Genomic DNA, 15,641 nt, shown 5'->3' with positions numbered 1-15,641 from the left:
CAGGGCCCCTAGAAGGAGGCAGGATGTGGGTTCCTGGGACCTTCTGTTTTCATCCTCTCCTAACGCTCTGAAGCTAACACCCAAGGGGAATTGCAGGGCTCGACATTCTTGGATCCATCACAGATCACCTTGCTAATAGAAGTGCCAGTCCTTAGGCATTCGGAAGAGGCAGTAGGGTTTGTGGGAACAGGGAAGCGTGGCTAGGGTCAGCGGGTCGCAGGAGGCGCTCTCCGCCCCTCGGTCCGCAGTTGGACGGCCCGGCTAGCGGAGACAGGAGTCCCCGCGGGGAGGGACGAACCGCGCCCGCGGAGGCGGCTTCGAGTCTCGGCGCTCGGTCCTGCCCTGGCTACTGGAGTTCAGGCCCCAGGAACCGCCGGCGGCGGGGCGGCGACCCAGCACCCTGCGGCCACAGCAGCCGTTCCCCCGCGCCCGCCGGGTGGTGGCTGCGCAGTGCCCGCCCCCAGCTCCCCTGCCCCGCCCCTCACGCCCCCTGCCCCGCCCCCCCTCCGGCGCCCAGGCCGCGCTGACCTGTCGCCCTGTCCCTCCGAGCCCGCCGCCGCGGCTGCTGCTCGGCGGCGGCGCCTCCTTCGAGCGGCGCCCGCGCTCCCGGCGGCGCAATTCTCCCGCCTCGGCCATTTTCCCTCCTCCCTCTTTCCTCCAGAGCCTCAGCCTCTAGTCCTCCCCCCGCGGGGGGACTTTTCCGGAAAGTTTTTATTTTCCGCCTCGGCTCTTGGAGAAGGACGCTCCCGGCTCCGCAGCAGCAAAACTTTTCAGCCGCCGGCCCCCGCCCTCGGCTTCCCTCTGCGAGCCCGGCCACGCGATGAGCGCCCCTCCGTCTCTGCGGCCGCCCAGCCCGTTGCTGCCCGTGGCCGCGGCAGCGGCAGCAGCGGCCGCCGCGCTGGTCCCGGGGTCGGGGTCGGGGCCGGGGCCCGTGCCGTTCCTGGCTCCCGTCGCAGCCCCGGCCGGGGGCATCTCGTTCCATCTGCAGATCGGCCTGAGCCGCGAGCCGGTGCTGCTGCTACAGGACTCGTCCGGGGACTACAGCCTGGCGCACGTCCGCGAGATGGCTTGCTCCATCGTCGACCAGAAGGTAAGGCGCGCCGCCCCGAGCCCAGCCCCTTCCCGCCGCGCAGGGGGCGCTGCCCGCCTCCGGGTCCGAGTGCTCAGCCAGCTTCGCCGGCGCTCTTGGAAGGGACTGGCGCCCGCCGAGGTTGGACGGCCGCATCCGAGGCACAGGACTCCTCCAGATCTCCCTTGCCCCACCTTATATTTCCAAATTCTCTCCAGTCTGCATCCTCTTACCCATTTCCATTTCTTTCAGGACATCCCCAGGTATCCTACCATTTTCTTGTCGCGCCTCTCGCTACCCTTAATACTTTCTGGAGCTCCCCACTCTTCCCCCAGGACCAGCACTGTCCTGGCACTTGAATCCTCCTTCCTGCAACAGAGTACCCCCGGGACACGCTTAGCACGATTTCAGCACCACTCCCTTCCACTTTAGGCCTCTCTCAAGCTCAGATTGATGCTGAGGAGTTCCTGGAATAATCTGGAGATGAGGAATTTCTCACCTGTCAAATAAGCTTTTAAGAGAGGATGATTGACTGGGCCAGCTGTGAAAACAACTCACTGGACCACAGCTGCCCACCTCTACGTGAACATGGGAGGAAATTTTTCGACATACAGTCTGAAAGTTGCCGCCTTGTTGCTTTTCATCCCTGGGTCACTGATAGTGGGCCATTGGGAGTGGGTACACACACATTTAATGGGTGGGGGTACTGCGCTGGAGCACCCGAGAGACTGTGCGCTTAACTTTTTGGCGTGGAACTTTGGACAGCGGCCATCAAAGGCAGGTTGGAAAAAGGGCCATTATCCTGGGCCAGGCCACCCGGGGAGGAGACCCAGCCCGCCCACCACTGTTAATGGTGCAATTCTGAATTTCAGGTTGTTTCTGTAGCCATCCGGGAGGAATGCTGCATGGAGCGGGTGATAAGAGTATAAAGGAGAGGGGACCATGGCGCCAGTCCTTTTAGTGTAAACAGCCAGCTTTAGGGGGTGGAGACCGGTCTGTAAAGGTACTGAATTTCAGCCCTGGAGGACTGGCTGGTACTTGCTTTGTAAAGATCATTTGAATAATCATGAATGCTTTCTTTAAACTTTTGGAACAGAGTTTGCTAAGCCTGAGTGTTGTGTATTGTGGTACTCTACACAGGGATATTAGGAAAAGCCCCAGGGGAAAATCACTAATCTAGGAAGTTATAAAAGTTCTAGAACCCGGGCTAAGGTAGCGAACAGAGTCAGAGAATTTGTTTATTGAATGGAGTGATAGTTTATATTTAATGCGACTCTCAGTTTTTTGCAACTTATGTGGAAATTGCATATTTTGTCTGATTCTGGTACAAGTCATATTAGGGGCCTTCTCATCCTCAATATTTGGAAAAGAAAAAATGTAGCAGGTAAGCTTTTGTGAAATGTAGCAGGAGCGCTGTCCTAGGCACTGAAAGTGTTCCCTTAATGGAAGTTGTAGTCTACAACAATGCCTCTTAGGGTCCAAAGCAATAAATTAAAGAATACTGGATAAGCACATCGACAATGTATAATAAAATACCCTCAAAAGCTAAAGCAATTGCATAGAATTTTAACCTACCAAATTCTAAAGCAAGTGATAGAGTTTTAGGGAATATTCAAATTGGGTCAAATTAATATGGACAGGCTCTTCTTGATCCATTTAGCACACATATACCTTGATGCAGTTTAGGATGGGAAGAAACATGTATGGTTCAAGAAGTTTGGTACTGGGATGTTGAATGGAGAGTGTGTTCTGAATCTCAGTTGTCTTAGTAGCTAGCAAGACAGATGTTATATGGAGGGAGCAATATGGGTGCGAAGGGAGCGAAACTATAAGCTCCTGTGGAACACAGTAGGCCTGAGGGTAGAAATATCTCTAGGATATTTCTAGAGAAAGTATAATTATGAAAAGGCCTTGAAATTAGAAGGAGCTCAAATTACCAGAAGCCTTCATAATCTTCTACATAGAGATATCCAACCAAGGACAGCTGAAAGATGGATGTGGAAGATGTTTTAGAATGCCAAAAATGTGATGGCAGAAAGAACACTGGAGTTCAGTCATGAGCTAATTGAGACCTGAGCCAAAAGCTGGGGGAGGGGTGGGATGGGCATACCTGGAGAAATACCGGAAAGGGAAAATCATCATCCCTGGTGACCCATTTAAAAGGGGAACCTCTTTCTTTTGTATTTACTCTAGTAGTTCTTCTGTCTCTAAAAGAAGAGTTTGAAAAGTTTGACTGCTTCGGATAGCCAAGGTGAGATCTCACTTGCGCTTTTATTTTTAAAGGTTATGGCAAGGGGAGAGATAGAGTCAGAGATACGGATTTGAGAGTTATTATTATTCAGGATACTGTAAGTAAATATTTACTAGATGGTGTGTCTAGACGGGAGTATTCCCATCTGTCTGTCTTCTATCATCTGTCTTGAAATACATTATCATCCAGAGAGAAACAAGGTTAAGAGGGCTGAAGATCTGTCACAGGACAGCCAGGAACTCTTTGCTTTGTGACAGTAGAAATGGCAGAGATGGTCATTGTGGAGTTAAGGAAGAGAGAGGTCCTTTGTCCCTTAATTTCAAGTTCTCTTAGACTACTTTCTGAAGGTTGCAATGTGAGGAAGAATGACGGGAGAGAAAGAGAAGGTGTGGGGAATGAATGTTTTAGGAGACAGCTGAGAGTTTGAGTCATTTACAATTTACTATTTAGACAAACTGGAGTCATGTTGATCTCAGCAGAGTCCTCTGCTTTCATTGTTCTATAATGTGATAAGAGGGTTTTCATATATGTTAGGGAGTTCCCTAAATGCTAAGATCAGCCTACCTTAAATCTTTGGAAGTATTAGCTGACAATTCAGTTTATTTCAGCAACATTCATGGGACATTTTCTGTAGGATGAGCCACTGAGGTGTACAGGGCTTAATAAGAGATACCCCGTCCCCAAGAAACCTCTTTAAGTTATTATTGTTATTATTTAGAATTTAGACTATAGTTTTTCTTTACATAGATTTGAAAAATGGCAGACGTGATTGTAACTTGAAAAATTTTTTGATGGTAGTTCAACAAAAATATTCTTACTTTAGTATAAAAGTACACTACACTCCATATGTACTGATTATAAACTAATTTTTTTTCTTTTATCTTGAAGTTTAGATGAAAACTCTAGTTTTGCTTTTTGTATGTAACAATGTGCGAATATATAAGATGTAATTAATTCCTCCTCTATTGGAAGTATTTGCCCAAGGTTATATTTATATTAGGATTATTCTTTACTTTGTAAGTATGCAACCTTGAAGGCTGGTTGTATATAAAGACATGTATTCTTAGTGTACATGATTATTGTTATTAGAAAAATAACAGTAATTGACCTCACTTTGAAACACTGTTACTTTCTATTATCAAAGAAGCCTTGAATATATAGACTTAGAAGTAATTGTTTTGAAGCAAAGAACAGTAGTCCAAAGGAAAAATTAGTTTGGTTTCACAGTACACCATCTATCTCTGCACACCTTCCCCGCCCCACCCCCACACACTTTAAAAAAATAAACCGTATTAATGTAGGAATGTGGGATGCAGTTAATAGAAAGACAACTTGTATTTCTTTTTTGAATTTACTTAAATGGAGTCATAGCATCAGTAAGACTCCTGGCATATTGATAGTTTCACTTTGTACAGTCATACATCTGACCAAAGAAACTAAAGCGTGCGATCTTATCGGAGATAGCTCACTAAAGAAATAACAACGGTCACTGCCTGGGTTTGAGAACAGCTTTGCTTTGCTTATAGTTGTTTCACTTTCTTAATTTTAAATTGTTTTCTTAACAGTTGTAGTGCCATTTTAAAATTTATTGTTAATTTTAGCTATTCCGCTGCTACACAGATTGAGGAAGCTGGAAGTAATTAGCTGCTTGACCTGCCTGGCATACGTGGGACAACAAAGTCCTTTTAAGTTGATGATGGTGTTTGGATCTTGGGTGTATATTTTTATTCAGATTTTATATTTGTTGTTATTGTGTCTATTGATTTCTGATTTAATGATGAAGTTTGGGATTTGTCATTTCATTGAGTGATTCTGAAGTATTATAATGCAAATACTGTATATTTACAATTTTAACTTCTTTTCAAGTTTAATGGTATAATAGGATTATATTTTGGTATATATGTAATGCCTATGTTTTACATATAATATATACATATATTATGCATATACATGTATTATATTATCTAAGTTTCTAAATGTGTTTTGAAACATATTTTTAAAAGCGTAATTACCCACTTATAGCTGCCAAAAATTGAGACCTCATTATATATCTCATAATCCGAAAGAGAAACTATGCTTTATATTTTTCTATCAGTACACAGAACTAAAAACATTTTCTTAACAGTTGTATACTGTTTAACAGTTTTCACAAGGAAAATATCCTTTGAGCCTGTGAAGATAAAGACATTTAACCTTATAGTCTTTGGGCTGGGAGGAATTGGATGACTGGCCCTTTTGACATTTATATTAATTAATTTGGGGCTTTAGATCTAAGAATGAAATAAATTTGGAAGAATTTTCTGTGGGAGCTATAGTGTATAGTATGTAGTAGTAGGGATATACGTGACGCTGGCAATTATTAATAAAGTTTGAAAACTAGCCCCATTCTTGATGACTGTGTGGTTTGGTGCCAGGAGACACCTATCATATTTATTAATGGAGACTTAAAACTTTATTTTGCCAATTATTATCACTTTCTTTGTGAGATAATTGTATATAGGTTTTCACCAATTTATGCATGAATGACTTTTTAATGACCTTACCCAATGATCCAGACACATCTGTAAGCCTATGATCGTGTGGTTGTGACTTACTTTGATTACTTTGATGATAAAGGATAAGTGTAAAGCATTAAATATGGTAGATAGGTGTATAATAAATAGGATTATTGGTATTCAAAGGCTTTACAGGCTAGCATACTGTCTTGCTAACAGAAAAACTGTGTACTTTCTGATCTTATTCTTAACTCAGTACAAAATTAAAATTGTAGTATCAAAAAGTGATGTGGCTCTAAGGCCCAAGTGACATTATCTTTTTCTCTGCCCTCTGTATTAGAGCAGTTTTATGAGTAGTTGCATTTTGAAACTGCCACTCAAATCTCAACCTTTCAGAATTCCTTAAGAAGTAATTTGATTATTGCCAAATGAAAAACACATATGATAATAAAAGTAAAGCATGTCTTCATTGCTTTGTATTATTTTTATCAAGTTCATTTAATTCCTTTCCCATTGCAAGTAATTCTAGTGCTATTTCATTTGATAAAAAAGGGAAATTAAAATAGTTAATGGTGCAGCTGTAGAGCTTCCCAGACGAGAAAAAACTAAAGGAGTTCATCATCACCAAACCATTATTATATGAAATGTTAAAGGCACTTATTTAAGAAAAAGAAGATCAAAACTATGAACAATAAAATGGCAATAACATATCTATCAACAACTGAATCTAAAAAACAAACTAAGCAAACAAGAACAGAGACAGGATTATGGATATGGAATATGGAGAGCGTTTTGATGGTTGCCAGATGGTAAGGGGCTGTGGGGGAATGGATGAAGAGGTGAGGAGATGAAGTACAAACTGGTAGTTACAGAATAGCCATGGGGTTGTAAAGTACAGTGTAGGAAATGGAGTAGCCAAAGAACTTATACACATGACCCATGGACGTGAACAATGGTGGGGGGATTGCCTGAGGGAGTAGGGAGTGCTGGGTGGAGGGGAGAAAAGGGGGGAATAAAGAAAAAAATTATGATGGATTAACATTTAATAAATAAACATTTAACAATAAAAAGAAAATAAAAAAATAAAATAGGTAATGGTGCAACATTGGCAACATAATGATTCTCAGATCTGGTTCTCAAAATTGAAGTCAGAAGTTCCTTTGCAAATCAGCTCTTGATATAAAGAGGAAATGACTCATTGGAGATATTATTTGGCTGTCATGCTGGCATCTAGGATGCTGTTTTCTAAATCGTTATGTCTGATGAATAGCTAAAATGACATTGTTGGTTGTGCACGTACAGAGGTGTTGTATTGAGATGGGAGGCAATTTTACTAAGGAACAATTAAGTTAGCAGTTTGGCTAAGCCAATCACAGGTTCTTTTCCAGATCTGTTCACTACCACTTACCTCTTATAGAAGCCCAGGCCCCATTTACAAAAACTTTAGACAGCTACAATCAATAATTATTTATCCATTTAAAAAACTTTTAACTTGAAATTTTGTTTGAAATTGTCACCCAAGGATATGTTTATTGATTTTAGAGCGAGAGAGAGACAAAGAGAAACATGGATGTGAGACAGAAACATTGATTGGTTGCCACCCTTACTGCCCTGACCAGGGGTGGAACCTGCAACCTATGTATGTGCCCAGATTGAGAATTGAACCCATGACCTTTTGGTGTATGGGGCAATGCTCCAGTGAACTGAGCTACCTGGCCAGGTCAGTTTATCCATCTTTTAAAGGAGAGTGGAATAGATAATTACACGAAAAGTGTGTGTGCATGCGTGTGTTATACTATACTTATTGAATGGGTTCTCAAACTGTACCAAGAAACTAGTCTAATAATCAATATAGGGCTGGATTCAGATTGGATTAGAAGTGAGTAAAATACAGTTCCATAGGAGCTGATCATAACATGAGAGTTTTTTGCTTTATTTTTATATTTGTTTGCTGTTTTCTTTGTATGTGTTGGGAATAACTAATCTTTTTGACCTCTGACCTCTGCAGTCACTTCAGTTTAGTTGGACTCTCTAAGCCCAAATGTGAAAACGGAGGTAAAAATATAGGTGTGTGTTTTTTTTTTAAAGATAGCGTTCACCTTTTAATTTCCCTAGCATTATGCTAGAGAGGTTTTCAAAATGAGGTTTCAGTTTCTTAAATACTTTCTTAATCTTGGAAGATGTTAGAACAGCACAAACAAACAAAAAGTGCATGTTTTATTTTCCTATTGATAGAATTTAGATATAGAGAAAATGGCTATTTTCCTCACATTTATTCAAAATTCTTTTCTAGCTACAAGAATATGTGAAATTTCTTCCAGAAATTCCTCTGATACTGTCAACCAAATATTTTTGTATGATTAAAAACTGATAATGACAGCATCACTTGAAGTTATTTGGTATCAAAGAAACTCACAGTATGCTATTTCTTACCCTGTCTTTCTAGTCTTACATAGAAAACAGATAACTTAAAAAAAACAAAGCTTTAATTAAATGTTCCACTATGGCCATTATGGAATATCATGCAATTGGTATAGCTATAAAGATAAGAATTGGTGTAAAATACCACATACTGAGATACAGTTAAGCCTGTCCAGATTTACAGTTCCTATATAGAAGGTTTTTCAAAGTTGCAAAAAGGTTTTATTTGGCCAAACCTACACAGTTGATATAGCAGGCTAGCAGTGTTGGCAAATATGAAGAATAGATTTTTAAATATCCAACATACAAGAATTTTGTCCAACTTATTGTGGTAAAAATGAAAAAAAAAAGTGATGCATTCTTTACTGGTTCATTGGTTTCTATTCTGACTAAACCACTGATTGATGAGGAATTTGTTGAATTTACTGCTTGAATTTACTGCTTGAATTTAGGCACAATTTCAAGAATTTCTGAATGCCTCTCTCCCTAACTGTCAGCAGTCACTTTTTGAAAAAACATATATATCATAAAATGAATAAAATGTATGAATGAGGTAAAGTATGATAAAAAGGTGTGAGTGTATGTAGTAATTGATATTATTGGTAATCCAAGGCTCTATAGATCATAGGGCAATGTAACGCATTGTTTTGTTACTAAAAGAGGCGTATGCTACATTACCAAGAAATTTAAGACAAGTGGTTTGCCTTCATGATCCATGTGACCATGAAATTTGTTTAAGTATTTTTATAAAAAAGAACATTTTTTTATATGTACCTCTCGTTGGTTCAGATTGTTGGAGGGGCTGTAGCATGCATATGAAATGTTCTATCTTAACGCAGTTGAAGCTTGCTTCAGCATACAGTTGACCCTGGAACAAGGTGGATGTTAGGGGCACTAGTCCCCCTAAGCCCCGTCCACACTTTAAAATCCGTGCATGACTTTTGACTTCCCCAAAACTGAACTAATAGCCTACTGGTGACTGGAAGCCTTACTGATAACAGTCAGTTATCAGTAATACAGTCAGTTAATACATATATTGAATGTTATTTGTATCATAAACTGTAGTCTTACAATAAAGTAAGTTAGAGGGAAGAAAAATGATATTAAGACTATCAGATGAAAGAAAATATATTTACAGTATTTATTAAAAAAAAAAAAGCCCTGTATAAGTCGACGAAGGCAGTTCAAACCTATGTTGTTCAAGGGTCGACTGTAATGTTTGTCACAGAAATACTAAACAGTTAAGATCCAATTAAAGAGTATTATTAAACATGTGAAATAAATATCCGAGTCTGTTTCCTTTTTCAAAAACAATGGGATGGAAAAAATCTGCATAGAATCAAAACCTGATTTGGTAAGATATGTCACAGACAGGAACATATTTGTACATCAAATAAAACAGCAATTCATTAAAATATGAAATCCATATACCATTAGTTTACTTTTTATGTGTTTTTTTGTGGATGACTTAGATTGACTTAAAATAAGAATTTTTTTTTGAAATTTATTTAGATAGATTTATGTTGTTACAAATTTAGACTTTTTAAACAAAATAGTTTTCATTAATCATTAATAAAGATTAAACCATTAAAGTGTTAAGAAGTGTTTTAAATGGTCAGTATTGGACATACCAAAAATTTAAAATCTTTTCCTAGTTTGTCTAAATCAGTCACACTAAAGATAGAGTCACTGCTAGATGACTATGGAATTTTCATTTTGATTTGAATGAATAACTATAGCCAGAGAGAGACCAGGGATTCAGTTTTCTGTGAGTTATATTCCAGAGAACTTAATTGATTGAATTAGGCCACCTGTCACAGGTCGAATAGTTTATTCATGACACTGTCTGAACTTCTTAATTAATTAAACATGAACATTCTTTTTCCCCCCTCTCTTAAATCCTCAGATTATTGAGAAATGGTCATAGTCTTGTGGTCTTAAAGGGCCTCTTGGGTAGGACCAGCAGTTTTTTTTTTTTTAACTTTAATCTTTATTGTATTTTTTTTCCTTTACCAATTAGTCCCCTTATACCCACTCTCCCTAGCAATCACCACACTATTGTCCATGTCCATGAGTCCCTTTTTCTTTTTCGCTTGGTCCTTCCACCCTTAACCTTCCCCCCACCATAGCTGTTGTCTGCTCTCCATCTATGAGTCGGTCTCTGCTTTGCTTGTTAGATTAGTTTGTTCATTAGATTCCAAATATAAGTGAAGTCATATGAAATTTGTCTTTCTCTAACTGGCTTAGCTCACTTAGCATAATGTTCTCCAAGTCCATCCATACTGTTGCAAAAGGAAGGTTTTCTTCTTTTTTCCAGCTGGGTACATATATGATACTTCAAAGTGGCTACATTCTCCTCAGAGTGCTGGGAGATCAAGATCAGCCTTCAGGGAGGAGGCACATACTAAGGGCTTCATGGCACCTGGCATAGGGAATAAGAGGAATTTAGAGACACCGAAGGATGATTTCTTTGCCAAGGAAACAGATTATTAGGGTGGGATGGGAGAATATTCCTTAATCTACAGAAAGGTGAGATGTACTGTCCATTCTGAACCATCCCTAGAGATTTTGCACTCATTCATCATCTTTAAAAGACTTCGTCTGAATCCCCAATATGGAAAGTTGCAACTGAGAACGTGTGTGACCAACAGGGTTTTAATTATTTAGAGATAGGTTAGTCCAGTTAGCCCATCAGAATAGTAACTAGAGGTCAAGGCCACTTCACTGCAAGCAGTAGTGTGGGGCAAAAAGCTGTAGCTTTCACCGTTGTCAGAAGCAGAAAGAGTAGGGGGAGTGAGGAGAGCAGGAAAGGTGGCAGCTGGGCTTTGTTGATGGTGTTGAATTAGTGGTGATGAACAGACCTGACAGGCAAGAGTGGACAAGACCTGTAGGATTGTGAGACTAGTTACACCTGAGGGCAGAAAAAATAGAGACAGTGAAGCTCCTGTGATTGAGTTAGCAAAATGGCCCCACTGGATAACTCATGAATAGCAGTGGGGAGAGGTCTAGAAGGTGGCTTTTTCCAAGCAGAGTAGTCCGATTAGAAAGTTTACAGGATGTCACAGATAAGAGGTGCTAAGAGCACTCCACCATGATTTGACTGTAAGAGTTTTAGGAAGAGCTTGCCCTGAGAATATTGGGCTGTGGTCCACAAGGTTCCAGGGCCTCATGGTAAAATGGCCTGCAGACTGGAGCCTCCAGGAGCAAAACCTTCCTGGCATCATTTACTGTGTATCTGTCTGTAATTTTGCTTCTTCTCCTTTGTCATGTCTGATTTTCACAGTAGCCCTTTGTGGTAGTCATTTTCTCTCCATTTTTAGGATGAGGAAACTAAGGGTCAGAGAGGTTAAATCATTTACCTCCAATCACACAGCTGCTTAGTAAAAAGCATACCTCCCAATACTTTAGTCACTTCAATATAGCTAATCCTGAAACTGGGGAGGGCTGGAATGGCCCTAGATCTCTTAGGGAGTTAGGCATTAGGAGATTGTGGAGGAGGCGGGGAATGTGAAACCTCCTATTATGTTGGCTGAAATTTACATAAAAACACTTCAGCTTTGACAGTGTGATATGATTTTTATGTTAGTTTAAATTATAAGTTAATTTGGAAGGCTTACCTCATCTGGAATTCACATTCTACTTCATGGTCAGTTAGAATTCTAGCCCCTTTGGAGGCCACCACTTCAAGGCTTCTTTTATCCGGTGGCAAGGTACCCACTCCAGGTATTGATGATTCACGAAGGAATGTTATACATGGACTCTCATTGGGGATATTAGTGCCATTTAAAATACTGTCTAAAGTATTTTAGAGACATGCCACACCCTTGAGGTGTCCTATGAACTGTAATGTGTCTATTTGTTAACTTTTTAAAATAAATATTTGTATAGCAGAATTTGATTTGAAATTTGCTTTCATTGTACTCTGGTAAAAAGATGTGGGGATAGCCGATCCTCTCCTATCTTTAAATTTCCAGACACCAAGTTGTTGGGGGGTAGACTCATCGAGCAAAAAAGAGTGAGTACTCATGGGCACAGACAACAGTGGCGGAGAGGAGGGTGAATGGAGGTGGAAGAGGGTTTGGGAGGATAAATGGTAATGGAAAAAATACAATAAAAAGTGAACAACTAAAAAATAAAATTTGCAGGCACGGCTGTTAATTACCCAAAGAGGGTAATTACTTTGTGTGATTAAATTGGCCTAGATTGGTTCACAACGCTTACTTCCAATAGGATGTGGACACAAAGGTGTTATTTGGAAGTGACTATGGTAAGGCCATGCATGGCTCATCAGTGTGGCTCAAGACTAGTGGGTGTAAAGAATCTTCGTTATCATTGTAAATCAGCGAATCATTTCTTCTTGAATAGTACATTGATTCTGAGAAAAAAATCTAAGGGATCTTAAGGAAAGTGCCTTGCAGTGGTTGCTTTTTATTTGAGAAGTATTTGGATTGTTAATATACTAAAGAGCATGCTTTGCAAATATGTTTTCTCTTTTTATACACTTTACGTATTTGTGATTTGTTAGTTTATTTTTGGTTCATTATGAATGCATCCACCCTAAGGTAAATTTACTCCCACTTGTGCATGATCAGTCTCAGGCCAGAGGGGGCTTTCTTCCCATTTCAGCAGCGCTAGCCACTCCGAATTGTGAATTGCCTTGCATTCCTCTTTTGTGACTGTGTGCAGGGCTAAGACCACCACTTCCATTGTCCAGTCATTGTACTGTCTTTAGGTTTTACAAAAATGTAATTGTGTATGTAGGTAGACATGATTTGATCTAAAGTATATGTATAATTTAGTTTGATCTAAAGTATATCTATAATTCAGGGCAATTCTGAGGGTTCCTATACTGAATGACTATTAGGCAGCACATAGTAATTATTCATTCCTAATGGCCTAAAAAAGTACTTGAAATATTGCCTTTTTCTGATGGATTTGGAGATTTTGCAGCTTTAACAGTTCACAAGTCACATAGAGAATTTGCTTTTGACATGATTCACTAATGGTCTCTTGGCTAACAAAAAGGCAGCAGATGTAGCCAGCTCCACTAGAAGTCTGAATTTATTAGATGTCTACTAGTGAAGTACTACCCTTTATAACCCATCTTTAGCTAGTTGGACATAGGGCATCACTTGTTCAAAGGGTAGTAAGATGGGTCATTCACACATAGCTCTACTTTACCAATTGACTAGTGCTGAGAAATAATTTGTTAGCTTTTCTGAGTAGTTCTTAGGTCGGAAGGCTTTACACCCTTCCCTGTGACAGATGATTAATTTCGTCTACTAATGTAGAATGAGTTGTCACATGGGGTGTATACCTCTAGGATATTTACATAAATTCAATAGTTTGCATAGACTTTCAAAGAATAAGAAACTAGATCTTGCATGATCTTTGCTTTCTTTTTTTTTTTTTTCAATTCTTTGGGAGGAATAAGGAGCAAAAGTGAACATACTAATAAGAGTGGAGTTGAGTTAATAATACACTAAATACAGTGACCATACCTACTTGTCCATGAGACGCCCAGTTTATACCTGTTATCCTGGAATTCTTTTAATTGTATGTTCAGTGATAAAAATTATGAAGTTTTAAGTTAAAAAACAAAACAAAAAACCCCAAAAAACTTGAGGGAAGATATTGTATTACCTTTTGGCCAAAAATTCTTAACACATTTTAAGATAAAAACAAAACTTACGTTAAGAGTTTATTTCATAGAAAGCCATGATTCTATACAGGGTTTGGCAAAAGTAGGTTTACAGTAGTTCATATGGAAAATAATACAATAACTAGCCCTGACCAGTGTGGCTCAGTTGGTTGGGTGTTATACTGCAAAGCAGAGGGTCGCCGGTTCAGTTCTTGGTCAGGGCACATACTTAGGTTGCAGGTGTGGTCCCTGGTCTGGGTGAGTGCAAGAGGCAGCTGATTGATGTTTCTCTCTCACATCGATGTTTTTGTCCCCTCTTTTTCCCCTCCCTCCCCGCCAAGATAATATAAAAAGTTAAAAAAGAAAATAATACAATAACTAATAAATAATAATAAAGAATAAACTGTTTCATGTACCCACCGTAAACCTATGTTTGTCCATCTCTGTATATTTACCATGTCACCTTGAGTCTTAAGCTAAAAACAAAAATAAATTAAAACCTTAATTTGGTTAGAATATTATCTTCTTTGATCAAAAGTTTCTGTATAACTTTTAGCTCTGTTTTTCCAACCAATCATTGTAAGTCAAGATACTGTGATAGATATGTGCTTTTTTTTTTTGTATCAAGCAGCAAATAATTTTACTTACTCTGATGCTACCTTTATTCATTCAAACAGGTAAACAGAAAGGACAGCCTTGAAGCCCCAGCACCCTTGGCAACCACCACAAGGGCAAAAAACAAAAACAAAAGCACAAACTGATATGCAGCATGAGGATAATATTATCATAGTTTTAACTTGTGCTTTATTGTATTCTCTGCTGTGGAGAAAATATAACATGGTTAGCAAAAAAAGAGAAGTTGTACACAAATGTCCCTGATTACTTAAAAACTTGTTTTATATTTTAAAAACAAGTCGGCAAATAAGGAGGATAAATTTTGGAAATTGTATTGTCCTGAAATGTGTGGGCTGTAGCTCATATTTTCTTTTAGATGTTCACAAGCATTGTGTGGATGAAACAAATGTGTGAGTTATACCTCTTACTCTGCACTTGGTTTCTGTTGATGAGTATGCTGTTCAAGTAATATGAAGAATTATAGGTTCAGAAATTATAATGTTGAAAGCTCTGGCTTCTGAAAAATAATATGACTCAGTGGGTCTAAAGCCACTTGAAAAGGAACTTGATTTTGTATAATCATTTCTGTTTAGAATTGTCGCCATATAAAAAATTGCAATTTATATACTTCACTTAAATAATTATTTATTTTAATAATTATAAAATTACCACATGCTATATGCTGAATAATGACTCTCAAAGATGTCCATGTCCTAATCCCCTAAACTCCTGAATGTTGTTATTATGGCAAAAGAGGCTTTGTAGTTGAGGATAAGTTAAGGGTTTTCAGTTGGGAAGGTTATCCTGGATTATCTCTTTGGACCCAATGCAGTCAGATGTCCTTAAAAATGGAGAATCTTTCAGGTTAGATCAGACATGAGCTGAAAAGCAAGAGAGAGTCTGAACATAAGAAGGACTTGATTGCATGTTACTGGCTGAAGATGGAGAAAAAGGGCCAAGAGCCAATGAATGCTGGGGTTCTTCTAACAGGGAGCAGGAGGAGTTAACTTTGTGGTAATGAAAGAGAAGTGACAATGGAAACTACTGGTTGCAGAGATACAAGGAAGGGGTCATGAGCTAAGCAATAGAGTTAAAGTTGGCTGGAAGCTGAAAAAGTCAGGAAAAATGATTCTCCTGTAGTTGGGAGAA

The 15,641-nt window shown here is 39.4% G+C and overlaps 1 protein-coding gene across 2 annotated transcripts in view; it reads left to right on the top strand.

The window, feature by feature from the left end:
• The first annotated feature begins 547 nt into the window (after window positions 1–547).
• Window positions 548–15,641, top strand: part of PRKD1 (protein kinase D1) — a 316,057-nt gene continuing 300,963 nt past the window's right edge. For both annotated transcript variants that reach the window (XM_054577898.1, XM_054577899.1), the window contains exon 1: window positions 548–1,090. In XM_054577898.1, the coding sequence (XP_054433873.1) occupies window positions 821–1,090 (270 nt within the window). In that variant the 5' untranslated portion in view covers window positions 548–820. The remainder of the gene's footprint in view (window positions 1,091–15,641) is intronic.

Source organism: Pteronotus mesoamericanus, unplaced genomic scaffold, assembly GCF_021234165.1.
Source record: "Pteronotus mesoamericanus isolate MK-2021 breed Mesoamerican mustached bat unplaced genomic scaffold, CSHL_Meso_final contig_46, whole genome shotgun sequence".
Lineage (NCBI taxonomy): Eukaryota > Metazoa > Chordata > Mammalia > Chiroptera > Mormoopidae > Pteronotus > Pteronotus mesoamericanus.
This window is presented reverse-complemented; position numbering and strand designations above follow the sequence as displayed.